Consider the following 25734-nt stretch of genomic DNA (forward strand, 5'->3'; position numbering starts at 1 on the left):
GCTATGGCACACCTAATGTCCGACTTGGCTCACATCTCAGACTGGGGTAAAAATAATATGGTTGTCTTTAATGCATCTAAGACTCAGTTCTTACACCTATCAACCCGACAAAATCTTCCACAGGTATACCCTCTAATGTTTAATATTCAGCTTAATCCTGCATCATCCTTGAACATGCTTGGGGTTTCATTTACTCGGGACTTATCTTGGAAAGATCATATTGCATCTCTTGTAAAATCTGCTTCCAAGAGATTGGGTGTGCTAAGCCGACTCCGCTCTTTCTTTACCCCTGCACAATTGTTGACTCTATACAGGGGTTTTATCCGCCCCTGTGTGGAGTACAACTCTCATGTGTGGGGAGGCTCCCCACATACAGCTCTTCTCAATAGGGTGGAGTCAAAGGCTTTTCGTCTCATTAACTCTCCTCCTCTTACTGACTCCCTTCAACCTCTGTCTCTTCGCCGCACTGTTGCATCTTTATCTCTTTTCTATCGCTACTTTAATGGTCACTGCTCCTCTGAACTGTCTGCTTGCATTCCTCCACCTCTATGACGGGCGCGTAGCACCCGTCTGGCAGCAAACTCTCATCCCTTTTCTGTCTAACTCTCTAATGCAAGAGTTAACCGTTACTCCCAGTCTTTCATTTATGCAACAGGTCAGCTCTGGAACTGTCTCCCTCTGTCTGTATTTCCTGCTGCCTATGATCTCCAGTCTTTCAAACGTAATGTGTCCAGGCATCTCAAAATGATCGGATCTTGAATTTGGCTCTCTATTGTATTTTGTTTTTCTCTTGGAGGGAACTGTTACTGCGGGCTCATGGCCTTTGGTTCCTTCTTCCTCGCATTAAAATATATATATATATATATATATATATATATATATATATATATATATATATATATATATATATATATATATATATATAGAAGGGGTTAATGGCCACTGTTCCAGATCCTTTCACAACCAGATGTCTCTAAACTGAATAAAATTACTGTACAAAAGATGTCGCTATATTGAAGTACAGTGGAAGTACATTACAGAATCTGTAGAATGGAGTTGTTTAGAAGCTTTACTGTCTGACCATATCTGGCAGCTAATGTATATCTGTAACAAAAATAACCAATAAATGTATGTGCAAAGAGGTAGGCCTGTGGGACTTGCTTCTGTGGCTCCAGGCTCCTCTGAAGCATGACCCTAGTGAACAGCATGCTTAAGTCGCCCATATGCTGCTGTCTTGCATCCACCTTTCAGGGGACAGGGAAGCAGCTGAGAGAGGAATGTAAAACCAAGTACAGTCCATTCACTTAGAGTAATACGCAAGTTTCTATGACACGAAATGCCTAGAGTGCAACGGAGGGGAAGGAGGTTGAAAAAAATTAAGCAATCTGTAGTGCATGAGTTGGTTTTGAAAATGCGAAATTGGTGTGGCAAAGTGAGCCGAATCCAGTGTCATGCCGCATGACGCAGCCTACCCTTGCACAGTGCACGAGGAAGTGACTTGTTTCATCTTCACAAGCCATGGCCGTGGATAGCGAAGATCTGTCGATCTGAAATGTAAGCAAAATCTTGGCCGTCTTTGATGAGTTTAAAGATGAAGAGTCAACAAAATGAAATCTGTAAATTGTGTGGTCAAGAGGTTCTGGATGCCATGGAAAATAGCCTCCATTATAACCGAGACAGGCATGCCAAGGAAGTGAACCGAAGGCATCAGACTCTGATCACCACCTTTACTCAAGCACAGCAAGATCAAGTGCCCTCAACATCAGCCAAGGATGACAACGATGGTGCATCTGTTGTGTCTGCCTTGGACTTTGGGGGGTTCATGACTGATGTGAGTGTGTTGGTGGTGGTGGTGATGTGATGGAGGGTGCTGAGGCTGGGGCACCGTGCCTCGTCCTGCCTTGGAACCCCATCTCTTCAAGTCAACTAAGCCTTTCCTGCATAGATTTTAAAGTAAGGGGTTATTGTGTGGGTTATACTTACTGTGTATATGTGTTTAATGTCCCATAATACATACCCGGTACACAAAATGACAGACTAGGGGCCTAAAGGGTGACTTTTTAGGCAGCCACCTCACCAATTAGAGTTTTCCCCATAAGGAAAGGAGGTCCGGATGATGATGATAAAATTTCTAGACAGCGAGGTCTTCTACCACCCAAACTCTTGCGTATTAAGTGAATGGACTGTAGTTGAACTGCCCAGTCATATAGGAGCCACCACATAATGGCATCCCTCTCCAGCACTTCCTGTGAGAGAGAGCAATAATTCCAGGGGTGGAATGGTGAGTGAATGAGTGTCTGGCCTCTTTCACTGGGCATGTGTTAATGGTACTCCCTCTGTTATGCTTTATCTTTTCTCACTTTCTGGATCCATCTCACCCCATCATTGAGTGTGAAAAATGATGATGATGAATAAGTGAATGAATGTTACTCATTTTGCTGACATTCATAGTATAGTTACTTGCTTATTTCTAAATCTAATTTCTGTATTCTTCCCATGGCATGTTACAAAAAAATGGGAATGGACATGGTGGTGATGACAGTGATGTTGCTGTTGCCTCAAGCTGATCTGGACATTAACCTCGTAGACTGCAAGCTGAAGCTGCCCTTTTCCTGTAGTTCACTGATTTATTCATGGCAGAGTTGCCAAGTCATATTGGTGTCACCACATGAAGGCATCCCTCTCCTGCACCAATTGTGATGATAGTAATGGAGGTATATGACACACATCTTGATACAGTGTACTGGTGGTAGAGACACCATAATTTCATTAAGGCTAATGACAGACAAATTTATTTACCCAAAGGAATTTCTAACAGTAAAAGGATCAAACAATAATAGTCATCATCCCAGCCATTATTCCAAACCTAATGATGTGGTGAGGCAAGATAATTATAGAAGCAAGGAAAGAGGAAGCATAAGAGTGGCCAGAGAAATATCAACAGCATGCCCCAATGAAATGGGCCACACAGTCATTCAAGCCTTTGAAGTCGTGTTCCCAACTTGCAAGCATAACTTCTGCATTTTATTTTCTACATTTCTCTATAGATACCTGTTGATAGTCATTCCATTTGCCACCAAATTTATAAAAAGTGCCATACCTTTGTTATGTGATGCTCTGTGCATACAATCAATGTGTTGTACATTGTGAATGAGGGAGAAAGAGACCAAGGATGACATGAAGAGGTATATGGATGAATGGTGTGAAATGCAGGGAAGGCGGCCTGATAGTGGAAGACAGGGAGATATCGAGGTGATTTATTCATGGTCACCTCCTTAGGGATCATAGCCTCTGGCTACATATAAACAAACAGACATAAAGTATTATGATTGTTTGATCATGTGGAACACAAAAGACAAGAAAATGGCCATGGGGAAAGTGAAAGGATAAACTTGAATGTCTAAATGATGGCAGAACAGAGGGATGAAGGAATACAAGTAAGTCTTGATAAGACTAGAGTACATAGACATCTTTCAGTCTGTTAAACTACCAGTACAAGGTATATTGTACTTATATTAGGATATACACTTATCCATTATCTAAATGAGAAGAGAAGGAGAGAAGTTTCTAGTTCATCTTCATGAGCTGCATACAGTACCGTTATTGATGTGATAATACTCTGTACAGTAAAAATTTCATTCTTCATTTTATATGGATTAAATATATCAGGGAGTATATATCATTATAATAACCAGGGTGTGATGTATATTCATTACTTCCCACCTCAGAACAGTTCATATTGGGCTATTTTTACACTATAAATGTTATTTTTACATTATGAATGTATTACTGCTTGAAGGAGACAAAAGAATAATACAACAAAATACTACTGCATCACAATCAAACATTCACCAATACTTCCCTGCTGTCTGGCAATGAAAGGTGTACATAAAACAGTTTTATATAATAGCAATATGAAGCACAAAACTAAAGAGTGTGAGAAGGAAGGATTATCTTAAGTTCAGGGATGAATGAGAACTGTTAAAGGCAGGAAACAATGCTGGCAAGGGTTTATTGGCAAACTTTTGTATGTGATAGTGCAGAGAATGTGGTACTTCATATGACCACTAGGGTAAGGAAGTAGAAGAGAGAGAGGTAGAGAGAAAGAGAGAGAGAGATTAACAGTAACTGAGAGATGTAAGGTCAAAGCAACCACGATATATTTCTGCCATGGTCATTGCCTTTTGGGGGAAGCAAGGCATAAGTGATAAATTATGATGGTAAATGGTCTCATCCAAAGTAGTTTCTATCAATGAGTACATGAATTTCCACAAACCATTCCTCAAAACCCCATGAATTTTTTTCATTCTTGGATACTATACTTGAATGTACCACAATATTTTACTGGTATAGCCTAGCACAAAATCAGTCAGGGAAAATACAGCCTGTCTTCAGTCATTATTAATTGTAATCAGTTCATGAAAGCATAGTTCAGAACATCATATATATTATATGAAAAAAATATTATGGAACAGTACATGCCATATTAGGAACTCATACATTTAACTGTATCTTCAGTTTAGCTGTATGTTTCCATGTGATGGGGGGGAAAAAAATGTCATTAAATATGACTTAACACTATTGCTGCATAACTCGAAGTTCGTAAACAAAAATGATATACATATTTAGAAATGCATCCAGAAACTGAGACTGTACTGTAGACTGAAAACAGAAGTAGACTCTATGATGTGTCAAATAAAAGAATCTCATTATATCTGAAAGGTATATTACTCTTAATCCTATACAGTATACAGAATCAGTACATACTACTCTACCCTATATGCACAATCATTATGTACTGTACTAACTTACTCTACCCCTATTATTACATACTAACTTACTCTTATCCCTATATACAATTATCTACTAACCTAACTCTCAGATTTAAGTAATACTGAAGTTACTGTTGAGGACACTGCTTCTTTCACGGTTTTCCAGCCAGAAGTGAACACTGACTCATTGGCCTCATTTACTGGCCATTCGTTTGGGTTGATATCAAAGTCTTTCATCTTCCTGTCAATGACCCACCACCTCCCTAAGAAGCCCACATCAACGATGCGTTGATGAAATGTCAAATAGCGTGGTTTGAGGTACTCACACTGGCTTTTGAACACACCACATTCTTTTGAGTAGTTATCCACCCACAGGAAAGAACAAAAGCCAATGCTTAACCTGGAAAAAAAAAAAATAATAAGTTTCACAAAAATGCGGACAATATATTTTTTTCCAAAGTGTACCTGGCTCTAGGTTTATACAGTATTCAAACAGTACAATACGACCTTGGTCACAATATTTGGGACTGGAAAAAAACACACAAACACACACACGCATAAACAGAAGTCATACAAAGAGAACGTATTTGGAACTGGACCCCCATAACATCTAAAAAATTCCAACAATCTTTGTACTAAAAAGTTAAATACTAATGGCTTTTCAGGCAATGTGAAAAGAATTCAGACACTGAGCAGCATGGACAGCTGCCATTAGGTGACCAAGACTGATGCATGCAAGCATATTGGAGTCTTAACATTAAAAGTCTATCTATCTATCTATAGCCCGACGCCCTAATCCCGCAAAGGGTGGCCGCAGACAAAACGCCTCCAAGTCACTCTGTCACCCACCATTTGACTACCCTCCCGCCAACTCACCCCCCCCCCTCCCTCAGATACCTCTCAACTCCATCCCTCCACCTCATCCTCGGTCTACCCCTCCCTCTCCCTCCCTCCACCTCACCTACATACACCCTCTTAGTCAGTCTTTCATTCTCCATTCTCTCCACATGTCCAAACCACCTCAGTGTATTTCTCCTAATCTTCCCAACCACATCCACATCTACCCCACATAGTTCCTTCACTTCTTCATTCGTCAACCTGTCCCTCCATGTCACTCCACATGCTCCTCTCAAGTAACTCATTTCCACTGCTCTCACTCTTGACTTGTTCCCCTCTTGCAAGGTCCACGCCTCGCTTCCATACGTCAGGGTAGGGATCACAATACTATCATGCAGTGACTTCTTAACTTCCATACTCACCTCCCTATTTCTCATCACTGCTTTCAGTGTACCAACAACCTTCCTTCCCTGCTGTACCCTTTCACGTACTTCATCCCCCAAAGTTCCATCCTTACTCATCACACTACCCAAGTACTTAAATGCACTCACATTCTCCATATCCTCACCATCCAACCTCACTGCACACTCTGTGACTTCATTCCTCTCAAACACCATAACTTTACTTTTGTTTACATTAACTTTCAGCTTCCTCCTCCTACACACTGTCCCAAATTCATTCACCAAACCTTGCAACTCCCATTCATCTTCACTCAACAATACTGTATCATCAGCAAACAGCAACACCGGAAGCTTCCAAATCTCACCCTCATTCATTAGGGCCAGCCCCACATCCACTGCCCTACCTTGCACCTCCTTTACAACCCCATCCATATATATATTAAACAGCCATGGAGACATCACACACCCCTGTTTCAGTCCCACATTGAGATCAAAGAACTCACTCAGCTCACCATCCACTCGCACCGTAGCCCTAGCTCCTTCGTACATACTCTTTACAGCACTCAACAATTTCCCCTCCACTCCATATATTCTTAATACCTTCCACATACCTTGCCTATCTATTCTGTCATAAGCTTTCTCCAAGTCCATGAAGGCAGCATACACTTTCCTTCCCTTCTCTAGATACTTCTCCACTAAACATATTAGAACAAATATCTGATCTACACACCCTTTTCCCTTCATAAATCCCCGTTGTTCTTCTCCAACTAGCTCCTCTGTCATATGCCTAACCCTATCAATGAGTATTCTACCATATATTTTACCAGTCACACTAAGAAGGCAAATACCCCTATGGTTACCACATACTTCTCTCTCCCCTTTTCCTTTGTACAGAGGAACAATTATACCTGATTTCCAGTCCTCTGGAACCCTTCCCTCTTCCCAAGCCAATCTACACAACTTCCATATCCACTCCACAACAATCTCACCCCCATACCTAAGCATTTCACCACACACTCCATCAATTCCTGGGGCCTTTCTCAGCTTAATCATCTTCATCGCTTCCACTACTTCCGCCCTACTGATCTCTTCCTCCCTACTCTTATATCTTCTTCTCCCAGCCATTCCCCAACCACTTATACTCACACTGCTCTCACTCTCTACATTCAACATATCCTCAAAGTGCTCCTTCCATCTCCTCAATTTCTCTCTCTTCTCCACCAACAATCTATTATTCCTATCTTTCACTCCCCTATTATTTCCCCTTTCACACTGCCTTACTTTCTTTACCTCCTTCCAAAACAATTTCTTACTCTCCCTCCGTTTCACACTCAGATTCCTCCCAAACTCTTCATCCACTTTCTTCTTACTCTCCTTCACCAGTCTCTTAACCTCCCTTCTCCTGCTCACATATACCTCTCTCTTCTCTCTCTCATCTTCTCCCCTACCTCTACTCGCCAACCATTCACCATATGCCTTCTTCTTTTGTTCCACTGCTCGTTTCACCTCATCATTCCACCATGCTGTCCCTTGCACACCCTTGCATCTCCTCCTCACTCCACAAACCGCCTCACACGCTGCGCCTATCTCTTCCGTGAATATCTTACATACGTCTTCCACCCCTTCCATCTGCTCTAGCTCATACCTTCCCAATCTTTCTTCCACTATGCTCTTATACTCTGTCATTTTCTCACTATCTTGCAATTTCTCCACTCTTCTCACAGGAGCTGCTTCCTCCTGTCTTCCCCTTCGCCTCCTCAACCACTTTCTTTGCATCTTTACCTTGGCCATCACTAAGTGATGGTCCGAGACTCCATTCCCCCACCCTCTCCACACTCTTGCATCCAACACTTGTCTTCTCATTCGCTCATCCACACACACGTAGTCTATCATTGCCTTTCGTTCAACAAGTTCACCATCCATCCTCCTCCTCACTCTCCATGTATACTCGTATCGGTGGATCATCTTATGACGAAAGTAGGTGTTGGCTATTGCCAACCCCTTACAAGCACAGATGTCCACCAAAGCACTACCGTTCCCATCTACTTCAGCTGGCACACCCCACTGACCAACCACTCCATCCACTCGTACATTCCCAACTTTGCCATTCATGTCTCCAATCAACAGCACTCTCTCGCTCCTCTCAAACTTGTCCATACATGCTTCTACTCTCGCCCAAAACTCATCTTTCACTCTTGCCACTCGATCCTCTGTTGGAGCATACACACATACAATCGCCCATGCTTGTATACCTACTTTCATCCTCACCCATACAATCCTTGCACCCACTGTTCCATACTCTCTTATATTTTCCTTCCACTTCTTGCTTATCATCAGACATACTCCCTCTCTTGCCCTCTCATTCTCACTGACTCCCGCACATATACCTACACCATATTCCCATTCTCTCACCCTTTCACCTTACCATTTTGTTTCAGTCAATTCACATATATCCACTTTTGCATCCTCAAGCACCTGAATAATCTCTCTCTCTTTCACTTCATCATTCACTCCTCTCACATTCCACGTTCCCACCCTAAGAATGTCCTTCGTCCGTTCCTTAGTCGTCAACGTATGGTCCGTCCGGGTCCGAGGCGCTTTGTTCGCTTTTTTAGTTAGTTCTTTTTACGGGGTGGGGCACTAACCCACCACCAACCCTTTTAGTCGCCTCGTACGACAAGCAGGGATACTGGGGGAGTATTCTTGAAGTGAACTAAACAAATAAACAAACAAATACACACACACACACACACACACACACACACACACACACACACACACACACACACACAGGTAAAGAGTGGTCTTAGTACCTGCATTACAGATTATCTTCACCACCTTTCTTTTAATCTGATTTTTTTCTGCATGCATATCAGCTGTCTTAAACTTTTTTTTTGGTCCAGGCAGTTTCCCATGTTTCCCATGCTTGCATGGGTCATCTTTTCACCCAATGTCTGCTTTCCAAGGAACACAGTCTCCTGCAACACTCTGGTCATCCTCTAACCCTATGGGCATTTCTCAGGATCTTATCACATGTTTTTCTTGATCTACCAGCAGGGACTGTTCTTTCCAATTTCAGGTATTTACAGAACTTTACCCACTTACTCTTATACATTCTCTTCACGTGTCTAATCCACCACAGATTATCCATGTGCATCACCTCATGGGCAGACTGAAATGATCTGGACATGCAGTTGCTTAACCTCCATCTGACTGGCCAAGCAGACTCACTGACCTAAGGTAAGTAACTGCTTCTATGCGGTCATCCTACATGGACAGTTTGTAGGGATCCAGTGCCACTTGTTATAGACAGTGGCTCACCAGGGTCCTTCCCATGGCAAGATACAGGGAAATAGGAGGAGGTTTGGCTCCCAGGTGGATGCTGTAGCTACCCAACTCAACGTGCAGTGCTACAATTTGTAGGCTCTCATTGGTGATTGGTTTGGACATGCAGAAAGAAGGTGCATACTGTGACTCATCAGACCAAGACAATACTGTAAAAATAAATATAAAAAGCTATTCTGTATTTACCTCCTAACTAAGCCATGTGTGTAGCAATCCACCATGTAATTGAAGTGACTGTCAACCTCAGGATTACGGATTTTAGAGCTCAGCATGGAAGATTCATTTTTGAATTCTTGCAATGTGTCCTCGTAATCCTTCAAGTCAGGATTTGTCTTCACAGCATAAATAAGCCCAGATATAACTGAAACATGAAGAATATTACAGTAATAAAGCACAGATAGTCACTGTTGCCACAATTAACTCACTGAATCGGGTGCTGTAATCTATAGGTTTATTCTTGCTACCTACACATGATTTTATTTATTTTCAGGCAGGTATTTTGTAATGAAAGGGTCATTGAGAGATATATCTAAACCCACTAGTTCAAAAAGTATTTTTTTCTAAGATTAAATCATCCAAAAGTAGCAAGAACATACTACAGTGGCTATAAAATACAACACTGGATTAACATGGTCAATGTGTTTGGTATGAAAGATACAATGGCAACAGCTAATTCTGTATTACCCCCCACCCCCCACAAAGGAAGGAGGTGGACTGCAGACGGGGGCAACCACAGCCTGCAGTCCACTGACTTCATATTTCAGATGAACCTATGACTGCTGCTATTACTGCTGCTATCACTGCTGCTGCTACTACTATTACTACTACTAACAGACATGGTATCAATTACTTGGTTTCCATTACTATTACAACTACTAGTATGGTACTTAATATTTTGATCTACTACTGTATATCACTATTATATTAGCAGCCATCTATTACACTGCTGTTACAATTAATACTACTTTGTGACAGATAGTAGATGTAGATTAATCATTCAAAAAAAGATTTTGTATTGAGAACCCTGAAATTACTCCACAATGACATACTTGCTGAATAACTCTATAAAACAATTAATAAAATCACGAGAGGCTTGACCTCCGAGAAAAAGTCCTTCCTGCAAAACCATTCAGCGAAGAACGAAACTGGTCAAGTAATGTACAAGACTAACCCAGGATCAACATATAAGTGCTTCAGCTAGGATTGCCAGATACTACAGTTACTTCCTTGTACAGTATTTCTTCTGGTTGTAGTTATTTTGCCTTCTTAGAATAAAACAGTTGAATGACAATAAATGAACACATCAACATACCAGTATTGTACAATGAGGTCATACTGTACACTAGGATACGGATATTCTACATTCTGGTCTAATATTCAAAAGAACTAAGACAAAAGTACTCACGTGAAATGTAACAGCCAGCCTTCACAGGATGTTTCCGAGAGTCAGCTGCCAACTCAAATGCAACCTCCTTGTAGTCTTGAGCCACTGTCACCCAGTAATCACCTACAGAAGATACAAGTTGATAAATCTAGTATAACAGTACCGTATATAAAAAAATTTCACACTAAAATCAGTGTCAGTATGGAAAGTTTGTGCAATGAAATTATTTAACTCTTTACTGTTTACAAGGGCCACAAGTACACTACCATAAGTGACAAAATCTATATAGGCCTAGTGTACTGTATAGTACTGTACAGTTGTTATCGTTGTGCTACCCCAGTCTGTCTGATTGAGCAGACACATCAACTGCAGGCATGCTACTGCCCCTACAGGACCATTCCATGCAGTGAACTGATGTCTTACATGCTGATAACGGTGTGTTGCCATATCGGGGTGTGGGGACTGGTGTGGAGGTTTGGTTCTTGGGTGGATGCCACATTTGCATCTCTCATCCCAGCTAACAGAGGCAACATAGTAGGTTCCACACCACCTCATTATTTGACTACATGGTTACTACCCAGCATTATAATGGTTTCCTGTGTTACAAGAAACCATTCCGCTTGTCAGTGTAAAGCCACCTCAAGTGAAAAGAAGAGTAATAAACAGTGATAAGAAGGATGGAGGAAATAGGAATAGAGGGGGGTAAATACAGAAAAACAATGATAGACATGAAGGAAGAAGTAGGCAGCACTAAATCAAGTGAGTGGATGATAGGCGCCCCCACCTACCACCAACTGTACAGTATTTTGGTTATCCTGCTTTAATCAGACTGTTTTCAGCAGGTGGAACTGCGGCATTCCTACAACTTGAATACGAAGCTGTAGTTGCATGGAATTTGATAAGCCATAGTTATGAGGTAGGAATAAGGCTCTTTAGTTACTAGTCAGATTAATCATCCACTTAACCACTAAATGGGCTGAGAGGGGTTAGGGATCTTCTTTAGATTAGAAAAATGCACCATTGGTACCAGACTGTTGATTTCTCTCATTCATTCAAACAGTATATCTGATGCATGACATGCACTTCTACAGGTATTTACCAAGCTAAGGAAAACCTAGTCAGACTAGGCTAGTAACAGTAACCCCTATACAGTACTAGGAGGGTACGCGCACATGTACAGTGCTGCACAATTAAGTGTGCATGGGGAGGAAGGGATTTGTTATTCTGATAGCAGGTAGTTTTATTCAGCTCAAGACAGCCTCTTGGTAGTGGCTTTTTTATTTTTGTATTTTTGTCTGACTTTGAGCAAAGTCCATTCTCTGAGGTCCTGCAGATCTCCTAGCCACATTCCATACACCTTCATATCTCACATCCAGTTCAAAAATCAATCATAAGTTTACTAAAATTGCCTGGAAGCAACAACAGACATAACATATCAATATAGCGTGGAAGTTAATGGCCACTAAATTAAAGGCATATCTGATTTTGACTGGGCTATTATTACCACTCTGAGTAAGAGAACTGTACAACAAAGAATCATTCATACAGTAAACTCTCTCTAATTCGAATCCAAATAATTCAGAAATCGGTTAATTTGAATCTTTTTTAACCACCAGACAAATAATTTTAATTTGGACAGAAATTTAAATTAGCGAGACAAGTCCGAAAATGGTTCCAGTGATAAGTGGACGTGAACAGTTTTTGTAATGATAAGTGTAGTAATAAATGTAATTTTTAAGAACTGTACAGTACCTTCAGTATATACAGTTAAGTATACTGTACTCTACTACTGTGTTAAAAGACTTCATTATCAAGGTTTGACATTATTTTATTTATTGTATTGTGCACTCTTTGTGTATAAAGTAATAACATACTGTACTGTTCAATGCTTTTGTGTAAAAGCCATGTTTTAGTGAGCAAGGGTGTGATTTGGGGATAGGAGCAAGCATGAGCTCCAATAATTTAGATTTTTGGATAATTCGACATAGGGTTCCCCCCAATTAATCCAAATTATAGAGGGTCTACTGTATAATCAAATTTAAAAAGTAACTTACAGAAAACAGAAGTGTAACACTTAATAACTTGCAGTGGTTAGCTAATTCACACACACAAAAAAATAAAGAATATTGTACTGTATTCCATACATAAAAAAAAAAAAAAAAAAAAAATAAAAAACTTACCCCATTTCTGCAAAAAACCACCCTTCAGTTTCTGTGGCAGCCTGATTCTCCAAGGCTTTGTGGTAGACAGTGATGACATTTGCCGCACATGGGACAGCATGGTTCCTGTTTTCCGTATGCAGCTAACTGAAAATATGGGCAAATGAAAAAAAAAAGGAGAGAGAGAGAGAGAGAGAATAGTTACCGTACCGCCAATCCCATTCTACCTCCTTCCATGTGTAGGAATTCCAAGCAAGGCTAGGCTACTATAGTTCAGCACACTGAAAGAGTAGATGACCCACCTACTAACCCTGATGGCATTGACGTTGTTGGAAGGACACAAGTCAAGAGTGAGAGCAGTGGAAATGAGTTATTTAAGAGGAGCCTGTGGAGTCACATGGAGAGACAGGCTGACGAATGAGGATAAAAAGGAGAGCTGTGGTGTGGATGTGGATGTGATAGGAAGCGTTAGGAGGAATACACTGAGGTGGTTTGGCCATGTGGAGAGGATGGAGGGTGAAAGACTGATGAAGAGAGTGTATGTGAGTGAGGTGGAGGGGGGGAGAGGGAGGGGGAGGCCAAGGATGAGATGGAGGGATGGGGTGGAGAGGTATATGAGAGAGGGGGGTGTGAGTTGGAAGCAGGGCAGTGAAATGGCGGGGGACTGGGCAACGTGGAGGCGATTTGTTTGTGGCCACCCCGAATGGGACTGAGGCGTCTGGCAATAGATAGATAGATAGATAGATAGATAGATAGGTGTTTCTACGGCAAGGTATAAAATTTTTGCATTTTGCCTAACTTCAACTCGTTAATTTGAAATTTTATTTTCTTTGTTCTCCTTTTTTGAACATACTACGATAAAGTACAACTACTCAGCTTTAAAATGACATCAAAACCAACATTCCATCATGAAAAGTGTATTTACACTGAGCAATCAAAATAAAATATTGGGCCGCAAAGATGTGGGTTGGCGTGAGTGGCTGACTCTAGCACAGACATAATCTACCCGGCCCAGAAACCTGATAGGGTTAACAATGAAATACGCTAGTTATGAAGAAGTGCTACGGAAAGGGCAGAGCTACAGTAACCTTAAGCTGTTACTGAGCTTCGTATGTTGTAACAGGCAAAGTTTATGCAACTTAGGGTAAAAGAAACACTCCTGACCACTCACACGGCTGCACTTCTTTTCCCCACAGTGTGTTAGTTGCAAGGGCTGAGGGATCCCAGAAATAGTGTGTATGATTGTAGTCAATTTGTCTACTTCCCGCCCGGAAAAACTAGCGACATTCATCTTCTTCTCCTTTTGAATCTAGATTTGATTTGACGAAATATTTATTGTTGTAAAGGGTACACTGATTCAGTTTCGCTGTCTCTGCTTCACCCATCATCCGCTGATATATACTAAATTCTTTCCCAACCTTCATGGTCGCCTTCTTGACAGTACCTCTCGCAACAGTGGGTAATCCAGTCACCTCTCCCCTCAGACATAAACAGGTGTCAGTTATTTTTTATCATTGGAATAAGTTCCAGTTGGAGACATCATCAAAAGGAGCTTGTCTATCCATCTTATTTTATTTCCTGATTATTCGGAGTATTTTTCTCATTCGCTTTTCAGTCCTACTAAAATCCGTCCGGGAGCTTTATTTGCTCTGCCTAAGGTTGACATCTGGGAGGCTTGTAATGATTTTCTTAATAGTATATGACAGGCACAGAATGATTTGGTAATTAATCAGTAACAGTATAATTTGCCGGTTGAAGCAAATAGAGATGCTTCCGGTGAAGAGTGATAGTGAGGATACGGAGAGTCTGAGGAGGGCAGTGAACGATCATATTTGGAAGGTTGTGTTGTGATAACACTGGATTTCCAAAGGGACCACAGTGTTATCAGGCTTTACTGTCGGCATAATACACTCCAAGGTGACATTTTAGCAGTCTAAGCCTCGTTGAGGAGCCCACTGGCCTACTAACTTCAACACATAGGGGAAGTGTGACCCCAAAAATGATAAACGTGTGTGATGATGGCAGAACGTGCCTAGACAGTGTCGTTGCTGACAACATTACAGTGTGGTATACAGACTGATCATATTAGCCATTACACATGATTGTCAAGATTTTTTTTAACAGTTGTACATGTTCCATAATATTTTAAAAACTAGGGGGTTTGCTCATATCTTTTCATTGTTTTGATACTATGGCTGAATAGGTGGTGGTGTTGGGATGGTCACCCTCATGATAAGATAGCAAGGTAGGCTTACAGTACCTACTATGTGTGTATCATGAGTGCATTAGCAGTCCAGAACTACGGCTGGTAATATCCTTGAAATGCATATTAGCAAAGTGTAAAATAATACTGAACTATGTAAGTTGATAGAAGTAATAATGGTGTTCCTATACTCGTTTTACTCAAACTTTGCCAGAAATTGCCATCTTCCTGGAGTGCAGAGTAATTAGATTAACACTAGAAAATTATACATGCCATGAGAAAGTAGTATGGAAAAAATGTAAAGCCTTAGTATTGTCTTATTGTGCCACTGATGTGAATGAAATAGACTGCAAAGGGATGAAAATATGGGCTAAGTTAAGATTAAAACAGTCTGATATCCAGAGTTAGTAACAGCTGTTCCAAACAAGGGGGTAAGATTAAAGTCTTAATGAACAGATGTCTTATAGCTTCATTTCTTCATTTTGTTGCCTCTGTTACCAGCCAAGCCTTTGTAATTACAATATTGCAAACTTGTAATTTGTATTCCGGGTTGATCAGAAGCATTAGTAGGCTATTGAGGGAGGCGGTGGCTCAGTCGGTAGAGAGGTGGCCTGCGGTCCTATCGGACCCAGGTTCAAATCCCCGCTGGGGCAGGGAACAGTTTAAGGATTTGAATTTCATATAAAGCAGACTTTACCGATCTACCAGAAGGCCCGCCGACATGTCGTGAAAATACCCCCGCTAATACCAATACATCAGTCCTGTATGAGACAGCCCTAGCATGTATTCAGTATGGATGGTTGGTGTTAGTGCTGAAGTGGTGACATGTAGAGGTGTATGATATGTAGGAGGGCTACTGGGCCTTGGGAGCAGGCTGTGAAGCCTATGCCCAGAGTCATTCATTCATTGCCAGACGCCATGTATCCCAAACGGGGTGGCCAAGGGCTTAGAGTTAATTGTTTTACAGGGAGGGGCACTAATCCTCCACCAACCCCACTTGACACGTAGGGAGAACGTTATGCCAACAGCATCTGTTGTTCCCGGAGTCGAGCACATTAAAAAAAAAAAAAAAAAAAAAAAATTCATGTGATCATACCATACCAGCCATACAGCTTGACTTTTGAACAAAATCAAAAAATTAAACATTTGCTTTCAATGTTGTGTACAGGATAAACTGATTTTTTATATCCTTTTTCCTTTACAGCTATGAAGCATGACAATCACAGTCACAGCAGAACATGTTTACCAAGAGCCAGTGGAAGTGGTAGCAGCAACACACCTCTGCAAATTCCCCAATGACTATGATCCAAACATTCTCAACTGCACAACAGTCGAGAAGAAACGAATGGGGGATGGCTGCACCTACACCAGGAGAGTGGCTGCTGTTAGGAATGTCTTACCTCACATACTAAGAAGAGTAAGTTCTTAGATTTGAGGGAAGAAAACCTGTAAAACTTTTTATAAACATAAAAAAAACATAAGGTATGTCTCAGATCTGGTTCCAGGGCCCAGTGAAACAAGATCAGAAGCCCGTAAATTGTTCCCCCCAAGAAAAAACAAAAACAAGATAACAGAGAGCCAAATTTAAGATCTGTTAATTTCAAGATGCCTGGACACACTGCTTTTGAAAGACTGGAGAGCATAAGCAGTAGGAAATAAAGACAGAGGGAAACAGTTCCAGAGTTGACCTGTTGCATACATGAGTGTTAGATGTGTGAATGATGAGTGTTAAAGGCTAAAGGTGGAGAAGGTACCTAAGGGAGAAAGATTTAGGATAAGCCTGCTGAATGTCACATTCATTACAAAATTCCTGTACATTGTAACCACTATACTCGTACTTTCTCTTATTTTTGTCGTAAATGCAATACAGCACAGTACAGTACAGTGCTATATCTAAATGCCCTATGTTTTATTGGGGAAGTAGGGTTAAGACTGAATACTAGTTAACTTCATTGTGTAGGCTTTGGTAATTTTCAGGTATAATCCTGGCTCTATCTGGTTGCAACAAGACCCCCCTGCAGGAGTCAGTGCTGCTGTCACAGAAAACATCATGTTCTGGAATACCATTATCTTTGGGTGGCTTTGCATTGGGTGACAAGCCAAATGGTTTCCTGTAAGTCAAGAAACCATTTACAACGCTGGGTGGTAACCATATAACCAAACCATATGTGCTCCCTACGTGTCAACAAGTGGGTTGGTGGAGGGTTAGTGCCCCTCCCCGTAAAACAAATAACTCAAAGTCAAGTGGCCACCCCTTGTGGGATTATGGCATCTGGCAGTAGATAGTAGATAGATAGAATATTGTTAGACTTTATGATCAGTGACCTTTATTGACCTTTTTTTTTTTTTTTTTTAGCTGTAAAGTCAACAGTAGCTAAATGCAAAATAATTTCCTGGTTGTTGTTGTGCTACCCCAGTCTGTTTGATCGAGCAGACACATCAACAGTAGGCAAGTAACCGCCCCTGCAAGGCTGTCCCGTGCAGTTAATTGATGTTCCCATGCAGCTCACAGTGCTTCACTGTGGTGTGGGGAACAGTGTGAAGGCTTGGTTCATTGGTGGATGTTGCATTTGCTTCTCTTCACCCAGTTAACATGGGCGCCATAGTAGGCTCTACATCACCCCAGTATTTGGCTGTATGGTTACCACCCAGCAGTGTAAGTGGTTTTTTGGGTTACAGGAAACCATTAGCTTGTCACCTGGGTTACAGGAAACCTTTAGGCTTGTCACTCAATCTAGAACCACCCGAAGTTGAAAGAAGAGTAATAAACAGCAGCAGGAAGGTGGGAGAAATACATAGTGAGGAGGATGGACACAGAATGAGACATGAAGGAAGAAGTAGGTAGCACTATATCAAATGAGTGGGTGATGTAAATCTATATTGCAATCAGAAGGCTGATTTACCAATTTCCCCCTAGGCTAATTTAGAATATCAATACTGCCATATAGGAAATGTAATATTTTGGAACATAATGAGGACATCCTATACCTGTATGTAAACCATTATTATTTGATTTACAGGTAAAGAGCCTGCAAGAAGAAGAGTTCCAGATTGAGGAGGAATGTTGGTGGGATCGAAATTTAAGGAAGTTTAATGTGAAATCTCGTAACCTCTCCGTCACTGACTGGGTCACCCTGGCTGAAGCTTCCACATACAGTCCTCACCACCAAAATCCAAATTGGTAGAGATCTTATGTATCCTGTATTTGTACCCTTGAGTTTGTGGATGCTTTTTCAGTGTGCAGTATCTTGCCATCTCAAACTGGCAGGTTTAGATTACAGCCTTAACATCATTCAGTGTGAGAGGCCTTCTCTAAGGTGGTTGAAGTTATTTTTGCTGTAGTCTACATAAACTAAGAAAGACATCATCCAGAGTCAAGGGGTTAATCTATACAAGTTTTGTGTGTGTGTGTGTGTGTGTGTGTGTGTGTGTGTGTGTGTGTGTGTGTGTGTGTGTGTGTGTATTCCCTCTGCTACCAGATACTTTATTCAGCTTAGGTGAGATGGAACTAGAAAGGTCAGATAAAGCCTTAATTAACCCCATTATTACTAAGGGATTCTTAGCAAGCTGAATAAATTTGTCCAGAAGAATAAAAGAAAATTGTACCCTTAGGTTAAAGCAGTTTTTAATTACCGTGTTATTTTTAGTAAAAAAGGTTTTTATCAGTAGTTATCTATGATGTAAAAAATGAGGTAGGGAGCAGCTGTGCCTGCATGGAAGATGGCACCCTACCACATTGACCGTGGGCTTCCTCACAGGATGCATGGTATATTGGGGAGATGCTCCCAGATTGAAATCTCAGTTGTTTCTCCTCCCCAGAGGTGCGAAATAACATCATGGCTCCCCTCCATGCACACAGTTCTGTTTGTCAGTCTGTGCTGACACAGAACGTGCCTGTCACTGTATGACAGAACCACACAGCACGACTAGGTACATAAAATAATTGCCACACAGACATAACCAGGCCCACTTAAACAACATCACACCTCCCAACATTCCAGCATTAGCAATGAAGAATCACTTACATCTTACCTTCATGTGCAGAGCACTACATTTCTGTCAACACTGTATTACAGGCCCACATCCCAGCAACCACACATCAGAGGTATCAAAAAGAGCTGATCAAGTTTTCTTAGCTGGGCTTGGGATTAGGGCATCACCCAGCCTTCCTCAGCTATCAGCTTAGTTATTGGTATGGGTGGAATCAGAGGTGACACATGGTCTGCTTGTTGAATAGGCTGACACACATACCTTACATAACAGAGCACCACACAGCACATGCCACACCAAGATGCTGGCACATTAACAACATTGGTATAGTATAGGGAACCCGTGGGATGACCCTGTAGGAGTAGTTGCCTACCCATGGTTGATGGTTCTGTTGAGTCAGGCAGACTGGAGTTGAGCAGCAGCAACTAATACTATATGTGAAATTTTCCTTGTGCTAATAAGTTATGTTTCTTTTCAGGACACACTTTGAACAGGAGGGAGTAATCACAGTGCATGGACTTGGAACACTTGGCTCTCTTATTGAAATGTTTGGGAAGAGGTACTGTCTTTTGCAATTTTAACTGTGCTGCCTTGTGCTCTAGCTATCAGTTTACCAGTATTTTGGTTCTGGAGAGGGACACTGTCTTGCACTGGCACCATTATAACCGGGTTATACATATGTCCTTCAGTTTCTCTGTCCTCCAAAAGGAGGATGGCAGACTGCAGAAAGGGTAACTTCAGCGTGTATTCTGCTGGTTCATATCCAGATGAGCCAAGGGTCAAAACAACATCTGTCAGCCATACAGTACCAATACTTTATTACCATATCAGGAGGGTTAAGGCCTAGGACTAATGCAGACCATTAAAGTGAGAGTGACCATCCATCTGCCCCAGAGTGTTATGTGAGCAATAAATACCAGCCACCCCTAAGAAGGGGGTGGAGACCACATCTGAATGGAGTGTCATAACCCCATAGACCACCAAGTGTCCGTTTGGTTCGTTGTTATAAACTCGCATTGAGTCAATGTGTAGCTCTTTTTCCTAACAATATTTTAGTACGAGTATATTCTGAGTATCGCATTTGATATAAAAACTGATTATTCTCAAGGCAGTCCTTTTCATCACAACCTTCATCAACACCTCTAATACAAGTCTTGCCTAAGTTGCAGATAATTATATGGTCATAGTCATCATCATCATCGTCATCATCACCCAGACCTCCTTTCCCACCCTAGGGCTGGGTGAGGAGTAGCAAGTTAGAATCAAACATAAAGTGTGTCATTGGATTGATGGGGCTCAGTGGTAATATGACTATTTTTAATGAATTTCCATTTCTGTTTGGGTAATACTTTTTTCTCCTCGGCAGGTTTCTGAGTGTAGGTGCCCAGCGCAGTATTGCAATAACAGAGAAGCTTATGGCAGAGAGGGGCAAGAAAATTAAATCTTTTTGGTATTCAGAGTTTCTCTTTGCTTGAAGTAGGAAGAACTAATAATGTCATAGGTCTCTGTCTTTCTCTGTCCCTCTCCAGAGATGCATATTTATTCTTGTGTACTGTATCTTTATATAAAATACTGTAATATGTTTGGGTTGTTCTGGCAGTGTACTGACATGTTTTTATTGTGCTAATCAGCTCAAAAGCATACTGATTTCTTGAGTGTATTACTGTAGCTATATTTATGAAGTAAGAACATAGTACTTCACTCTTTCTTTAAGTGGTGAAAAATGCCAGGATAGAAAAAGTGTCAGCATTCTTTTTCTTGACTTTGTTATAATTACAGTCACATTATTTTAGTTCTCATTGCCTTGCAGTAACACAAGTTTTTCTTTGAGGTACTCTCAGTACTACCTGATCCAGTTCCTTCCACTTGGGTTTTTACTTTCCTAACAGTAGAGTTGTTTTTGAGTGAAGCTGCATTGATTTTGGTTTTTGTTGGAGAATTGTTCCTAAATATGAAAAGACTGTGTGTAGTTTACTTCATGCAATGCAGTATATATATATATTGTATACTAGAGAGAGAATGGAGGTGTAAATGCTTCTGGAAAGAAAGCAGGAAACATATTCAGGAAGAAACAGGGTACATCAGCATGCTCAGAGATAGAATGGTTAAGGTAAAAGTAGGTGTATTTACAACAGTAGTTTAATTCTGTGTTGTTTCCTTTCCATTTACAATATACCGGGTATTTTTTAGCACAAGATGGAAAGCAGATTTTATAGTGGAGCCCATGGTTGTTTTTGCTAAAGTATAGTTTAAGAGGAGTGTGATTACTGTGATTAGGTACTGTATGTTTTTTTATCTCTTTCTTAATTTATGTCTTGATCTCAGATAACTCAGTTTTTTACATTTGCTCTTCCAGAAGTGGTATAAGTGGTACAAAAAATTCTTTTTAACAAGTTGTTGCAGTGTCAAGTTCACAGTGCCTTTCATGTCAGAGCAGGTAATCAGAACCTTATTATTGACCGCTTCAGTCTGATGAGTCCCCCCCCAAAACCAAGCCCGTTGTAGTCGTGGGGGGGCTCCGGGGTCTGGGGCTGGGACCTGATGATGGGGGTGGTGTCCTTATGCCCTGCTTCCCCGTCCTTGGGTCCCAGTCCTTGGCCCTACTAATTTTGCTTGGTCCTTTTTCTTCTCTTCTCTTCTTTTATTTTCTTCTCACCTTCCTAAGGTGTGAGAGCCGTGCTGATGGGATGCAAGGCTGTCTCTTCTGTGTCAGTCGCTAACGGCCTCGGGGAACCATGGGTACGGTAGCCCTTGTATTTTTCGCCCTTACTCTTGACCGGGCTCTCTGGAGTGGACCAGTTTAATTCCCATTATGTACAATTAGGCTCACCATGGCCGATAATGACATATTAACAAATTCTCAAGGAGCAACGGGAGATGCTCCTTCAAAACCTTCTCCCGGACAGGCGGATCCCCCATCCCCTACTTTTCCGCCACTTTCCTCCTCTTCCTATCCTTCTGTTTCTTCTTCTCCCCCCCCTCTCCTTCCTCCCCCCCTCTTTCCAAACCCACCATCAATAACATCAATTTTTGGTCGCCAGACATGGCCTAAGTTCTTCAACATTCAGCCGACAACAAATGACCTCACTCTCCATCTCTCTCTCCTTCGACAGATAGGTCCTGACATAACGTTTGCATCACGACCAAATGGAGACCGCCTTTTGACTGTCCAGACTGCTGCGCAGGCTGAGAAGGTGATGGCGCTTACCGATCATTCTGGTCAACCCATTGCAGCAGTACCAGATCCCCACCTAAACTCCAGCACGGGAACTGTTCTAATCCCTTCATATATATCTATAGGAGATCGCAGTTTCTCAGAATGCTCCACAGATATACAAGCCATCTTGTCAGCCCAAGACCTAGCAGTACTGTCCGTTCAGTGTTACACGCTTCCACCTCAGGGGCGCCGGAAATACTCCTCCAACATCGCTAAGATCAGTTTTCAGGGCCGCGATCTTCCCAATTCTGCCATTATTGGTGGCACACGACTCAGTGTCAAAGAATACATACCTCGTCCGCGACAGTGCTCTTCATGTTGGCGCTGTGGACATCCTGCCAAATACTGTAGATCAGAAGCAATATGCCCTACCTGCGCCCAACCCGGCCACACCTTCTCAGCCTGCACAGCAAAGACCCAGGTCTGCCCGAACTGCCAAGGCACTCATGCTGCCTCGTCCCGGAACTGCCCGGTGTATACCTTTGAATCCGAAGTCTCCAGGATTCGCTGGAAAGAAGGTCTTTCCCTCCGTGCAGCTCGTCAACGTGCCCGTGAACTAGGATTCTCTATCAATACTACATATGCTCGAGTGGCCCGTCTTGTCCCCACTACCTCCCCCATTTCCCAGTCCCACCACTCTACCACCATTACAACCTCTACCTCCTTTTCTGCCGTCACCTCCCAATCTAACACATTTACTCCCTTGGTATCACCAGTCTCCTGCTCCCCTACTGTCCCAACCTCTTTTCCAGTCTCTACTCATACCTCCTCCTCACCTTCTCCGACTGTCAGTGTTGTCTCCTCCCCCCCTGTCTCTGTTCTACCCTCTTCGACCTCCCCTTCTCTCTCTTCTTGTTCCATTTCACACTCTCAAACCCCTCTGGTTACTCTTTCCAACTCTTTCTCTGTCCTAGACTCTTCCACTCCAATTTCCTCCCTGTCGCCTCTATTGTCTACTCCTATCACTTCTCCTCAACACCCTTCCTGTTCTGCTGCTACCCCTCGCTCCTCTTCGTCTCTCCACCAACAATTACTCCCTCTGCCACAGCGTGATGCCCGCCGCCCGCCTTCCTCTGACAAACGTGGACTTCCTCCCACCACTTCGGATGCCAAGGGTTTCACAAAACCCACACATTCCCCCCCAACCCGTAAAATGCGTACCTCCCGCCCCTTGCCCTCCACGACAACCACTCAATCAAAGATCCCTATCTCGACTCCACGAACTAGTCTCAACCCTATCCCAACCCCACAAACTACACAACCTGTATCAAATCCATTGCCGACACCACAGACGACACTCCCAGCAAGTGTCGAGAGTGAAACCCTCACAGACATCATGGAGTTTCTGGCGACTCCATTGCAGGAACCCATGAGTCCACAAAAAATAGTCCATACAGCCGAAGTCCATTCTGTTCCTTCTGATCTCCCTCCCACTCCCACAGCTCCTTCCCCTTCTGCCTCCCTTCCTTCTTATTCTAATCCCTCTCCTCTATCCCTTCCGATGCCACCGGGCTATACTGACCATCCCGCTCATCCACCTCCTCCACGTTCTGCTCCTATTCCAACTATTGTACCAACCCGGTGATATATAATACCAGTCTGCTATAAATTCGTTTTTATTGTATTTTATCCATTGTAAATTTTCTTCTTAAGCTTTTATTTCCCTTGGTTTTACTTTTTTTAGTTTTTTAAATTTTAACATGTCTATTTTACAATGGAATCTTAGAAGTTTTACGGCCCATCGTAATGACCTTCGTTATCTTCTCGCAGTTCATCGTCCTACATTAGTCTGCATACAAGAACCCCGTTTGTCTGCCCCCCCAGTACCCATACCTGACTATAGTTTCTTATTTTCTCCTGCTTCTCTTCCTGTTTCCGCCATTTTAGTTCATCACACAGTTCCGCTAGAACGTCTATCCATTCACACTACGGTTCCGTGTCATTTTGTTCGTGTCTTCCTCGAACGATGGATTACGGTGGTGTCCATATATTTTACTCCCTCCCAACCTATCGATTTCCCTGCCTTATCTCTTTTATTAACACAATTACCCACCCCAATTTTATTGTTAGGAGATTTTAACTGTCGTCATGCCTTATGGGGCGACACCGTTACCAATTCGCGTGGCCGCCAACTTGAGACTTTTATTTTTAATAATGATTTATCCCTTCTAAATACAGGAACTTCAACACATATTGACGACAAAACTCATACCTTTTCCTGTCTGGATCTCTCCTTGTGCTCCTTTTCTATTTCTTTACATTTCCATTGGTCCGTTCTTTCAGACGCTGTATACTGTATAGTGATCACTTTCCTATAAGGCATACTCTTACTACATATTGTCCCATACTCAGGCCCCCTCGATGGAGTTTTTCGAAAGCTGACTGGCCGTTATTTACTTCTTTAACTGTACCTTCTATGCACGCTTCTTCCTTACCCACTGTTTTAGATATACTCACCTATTTTAATGTGTTAGTTCTAAGTGCAGCTTTGACAGCGATTCCTAGGTCGTCCCGTCCTTTTACTTTGAAGTGTGTACCTTGGTGGGATTCGGACTGTACTGTAGCACTCCGTGTTAAACGTGCACGTTGGAAGAGTTTTCTACGCAAACGCAACACTCCGGATGAACAGAGTGCATTTCTGCTGTTTAAAAAGGCCCGAGCGGTTCTTCGTAAGACTGTTAAACGGGCTAAACATCGTAGCTGGAGATTATACGTTTCCACCATTACTGCCAATACACCCATTGCATCCGTCTGGAAACGTATACGCAAAATAGCAGGTAAACATCTTCCCATGCCCTCCCCTGTCCTACATTTGGATGGGGAGTCAGTTGCAGATGCGCATCTAGTTGCTAACGGCTTAGGTCTTCATTTTAGTAATGTTAGTAGCGGTTCTCATCTCTCACCTGAATTCCATACCCTTAAAGCTGCTACTGAATGTACGCCAATTGTCTTCAAGCTGTCGTCTAGTCAGTCATATAACGCGCCATTCACGCTCCATGAATTGTCCTCTGCCCTTCGTCTTTGTAAGAACACTTGTGAGGGTCCTGATGGCATACACTATAATATGCTCCGTCACCTTTCCCCCCAGGCCATGGCTTTATTATTAACTATTTATAATCGTATCTGGACAGAGGGTATTTTTCCTCCCTCTTTTCGTAGTGCCACCATCCTCCCATTTCTTAAACCGGGAAAGCAAGGCCATGCTCCTCAAGACTATCGTCCCATTGCTCTTACCAGCTGTCTTTGCAAATTATTCGAGCGTATGATAAATCATCGTCTTATGTGGCTCCTAGAATCCAAGCAACTTTTGTCATCTTCACAGTTTGGTTTTCGAAAAGCTCGCGGCACCTTAACTCCCCTCCTAAATCTAGAGACTTATATCCGTTCAGCCTTTGCCACTCGACAATCTGTTATCGCAGTATTCTT

At 42.1% G+C, this 25734-nt stretch overlaps 2 protein-coding genes across 2 annotated transcripts; one reads left to right on the forward strand and one right to left on the reverse strand.

Annotated features, from left to right (window-relative positions):
• Positions 1-4825: 4825 nt before the first annotated feature.
• LOC145413431 (mitochondrial import inner membrane translocase subunit Tim29-like) lies at positions 4826-14123 on the reverse strand. Its single transcript, XM_080283121.1, has 5 exons — positions 14070-14123; positions 12920-13045; positions 10761-10862; positions 9542-9716; positions 4826-5172 (listed from the first exon to the last, which is right to left on the reverse strand). Exons 2-5 carry the CDS (start codon positions 13017-13019, stop codon positions 4872-4874), a joined length of 678 nt encoding a protein of 225 aa, XP_080139247.1. The 5' UTR covers positions 13020-13045; positions 14070-14123; the 3' UTR covers positions 4826-4871.
• Positions 14124-16314: 2191 nt separating this feature from the next.
• LOC145413435 (PRELI domain-containing protein 2-like) lies at positions 16315-20573 on the forward strand. Its single transcript, XM_080283124.1, has 4 exons — positions 16315-16518; positions 18122-18282; positions 19570-19650; positions 20458-20573. The coding sequence occupies exons 1-4, from the start codon at positions 16315-16317 to the stop codon at positions 20564-20566; spliced, it is 555 nt and encodes a 184-aa protein (XP_080139250.1). The 3' UTR covers positions 20567-20573.
• The last annotated feature ends 5161 nt before the right edge of the window (positions 20574-25734 follow it).

This window comes from Coenobita brevimanus, chromosome 96 (assembly GCF_032717465.1).
Source record: "Coenobita brevimanus isolate Jiangsu-jjx chromosome 96, ASM3271746v2, whole genome shotgun sequence".
NCBI classification, from domain to species: Eukaryota; Metazoa; Arthropoda; class Malacostraca; order Decapoda; family Coenobitidae; genus Coenobita; species Coenobita brevimanus.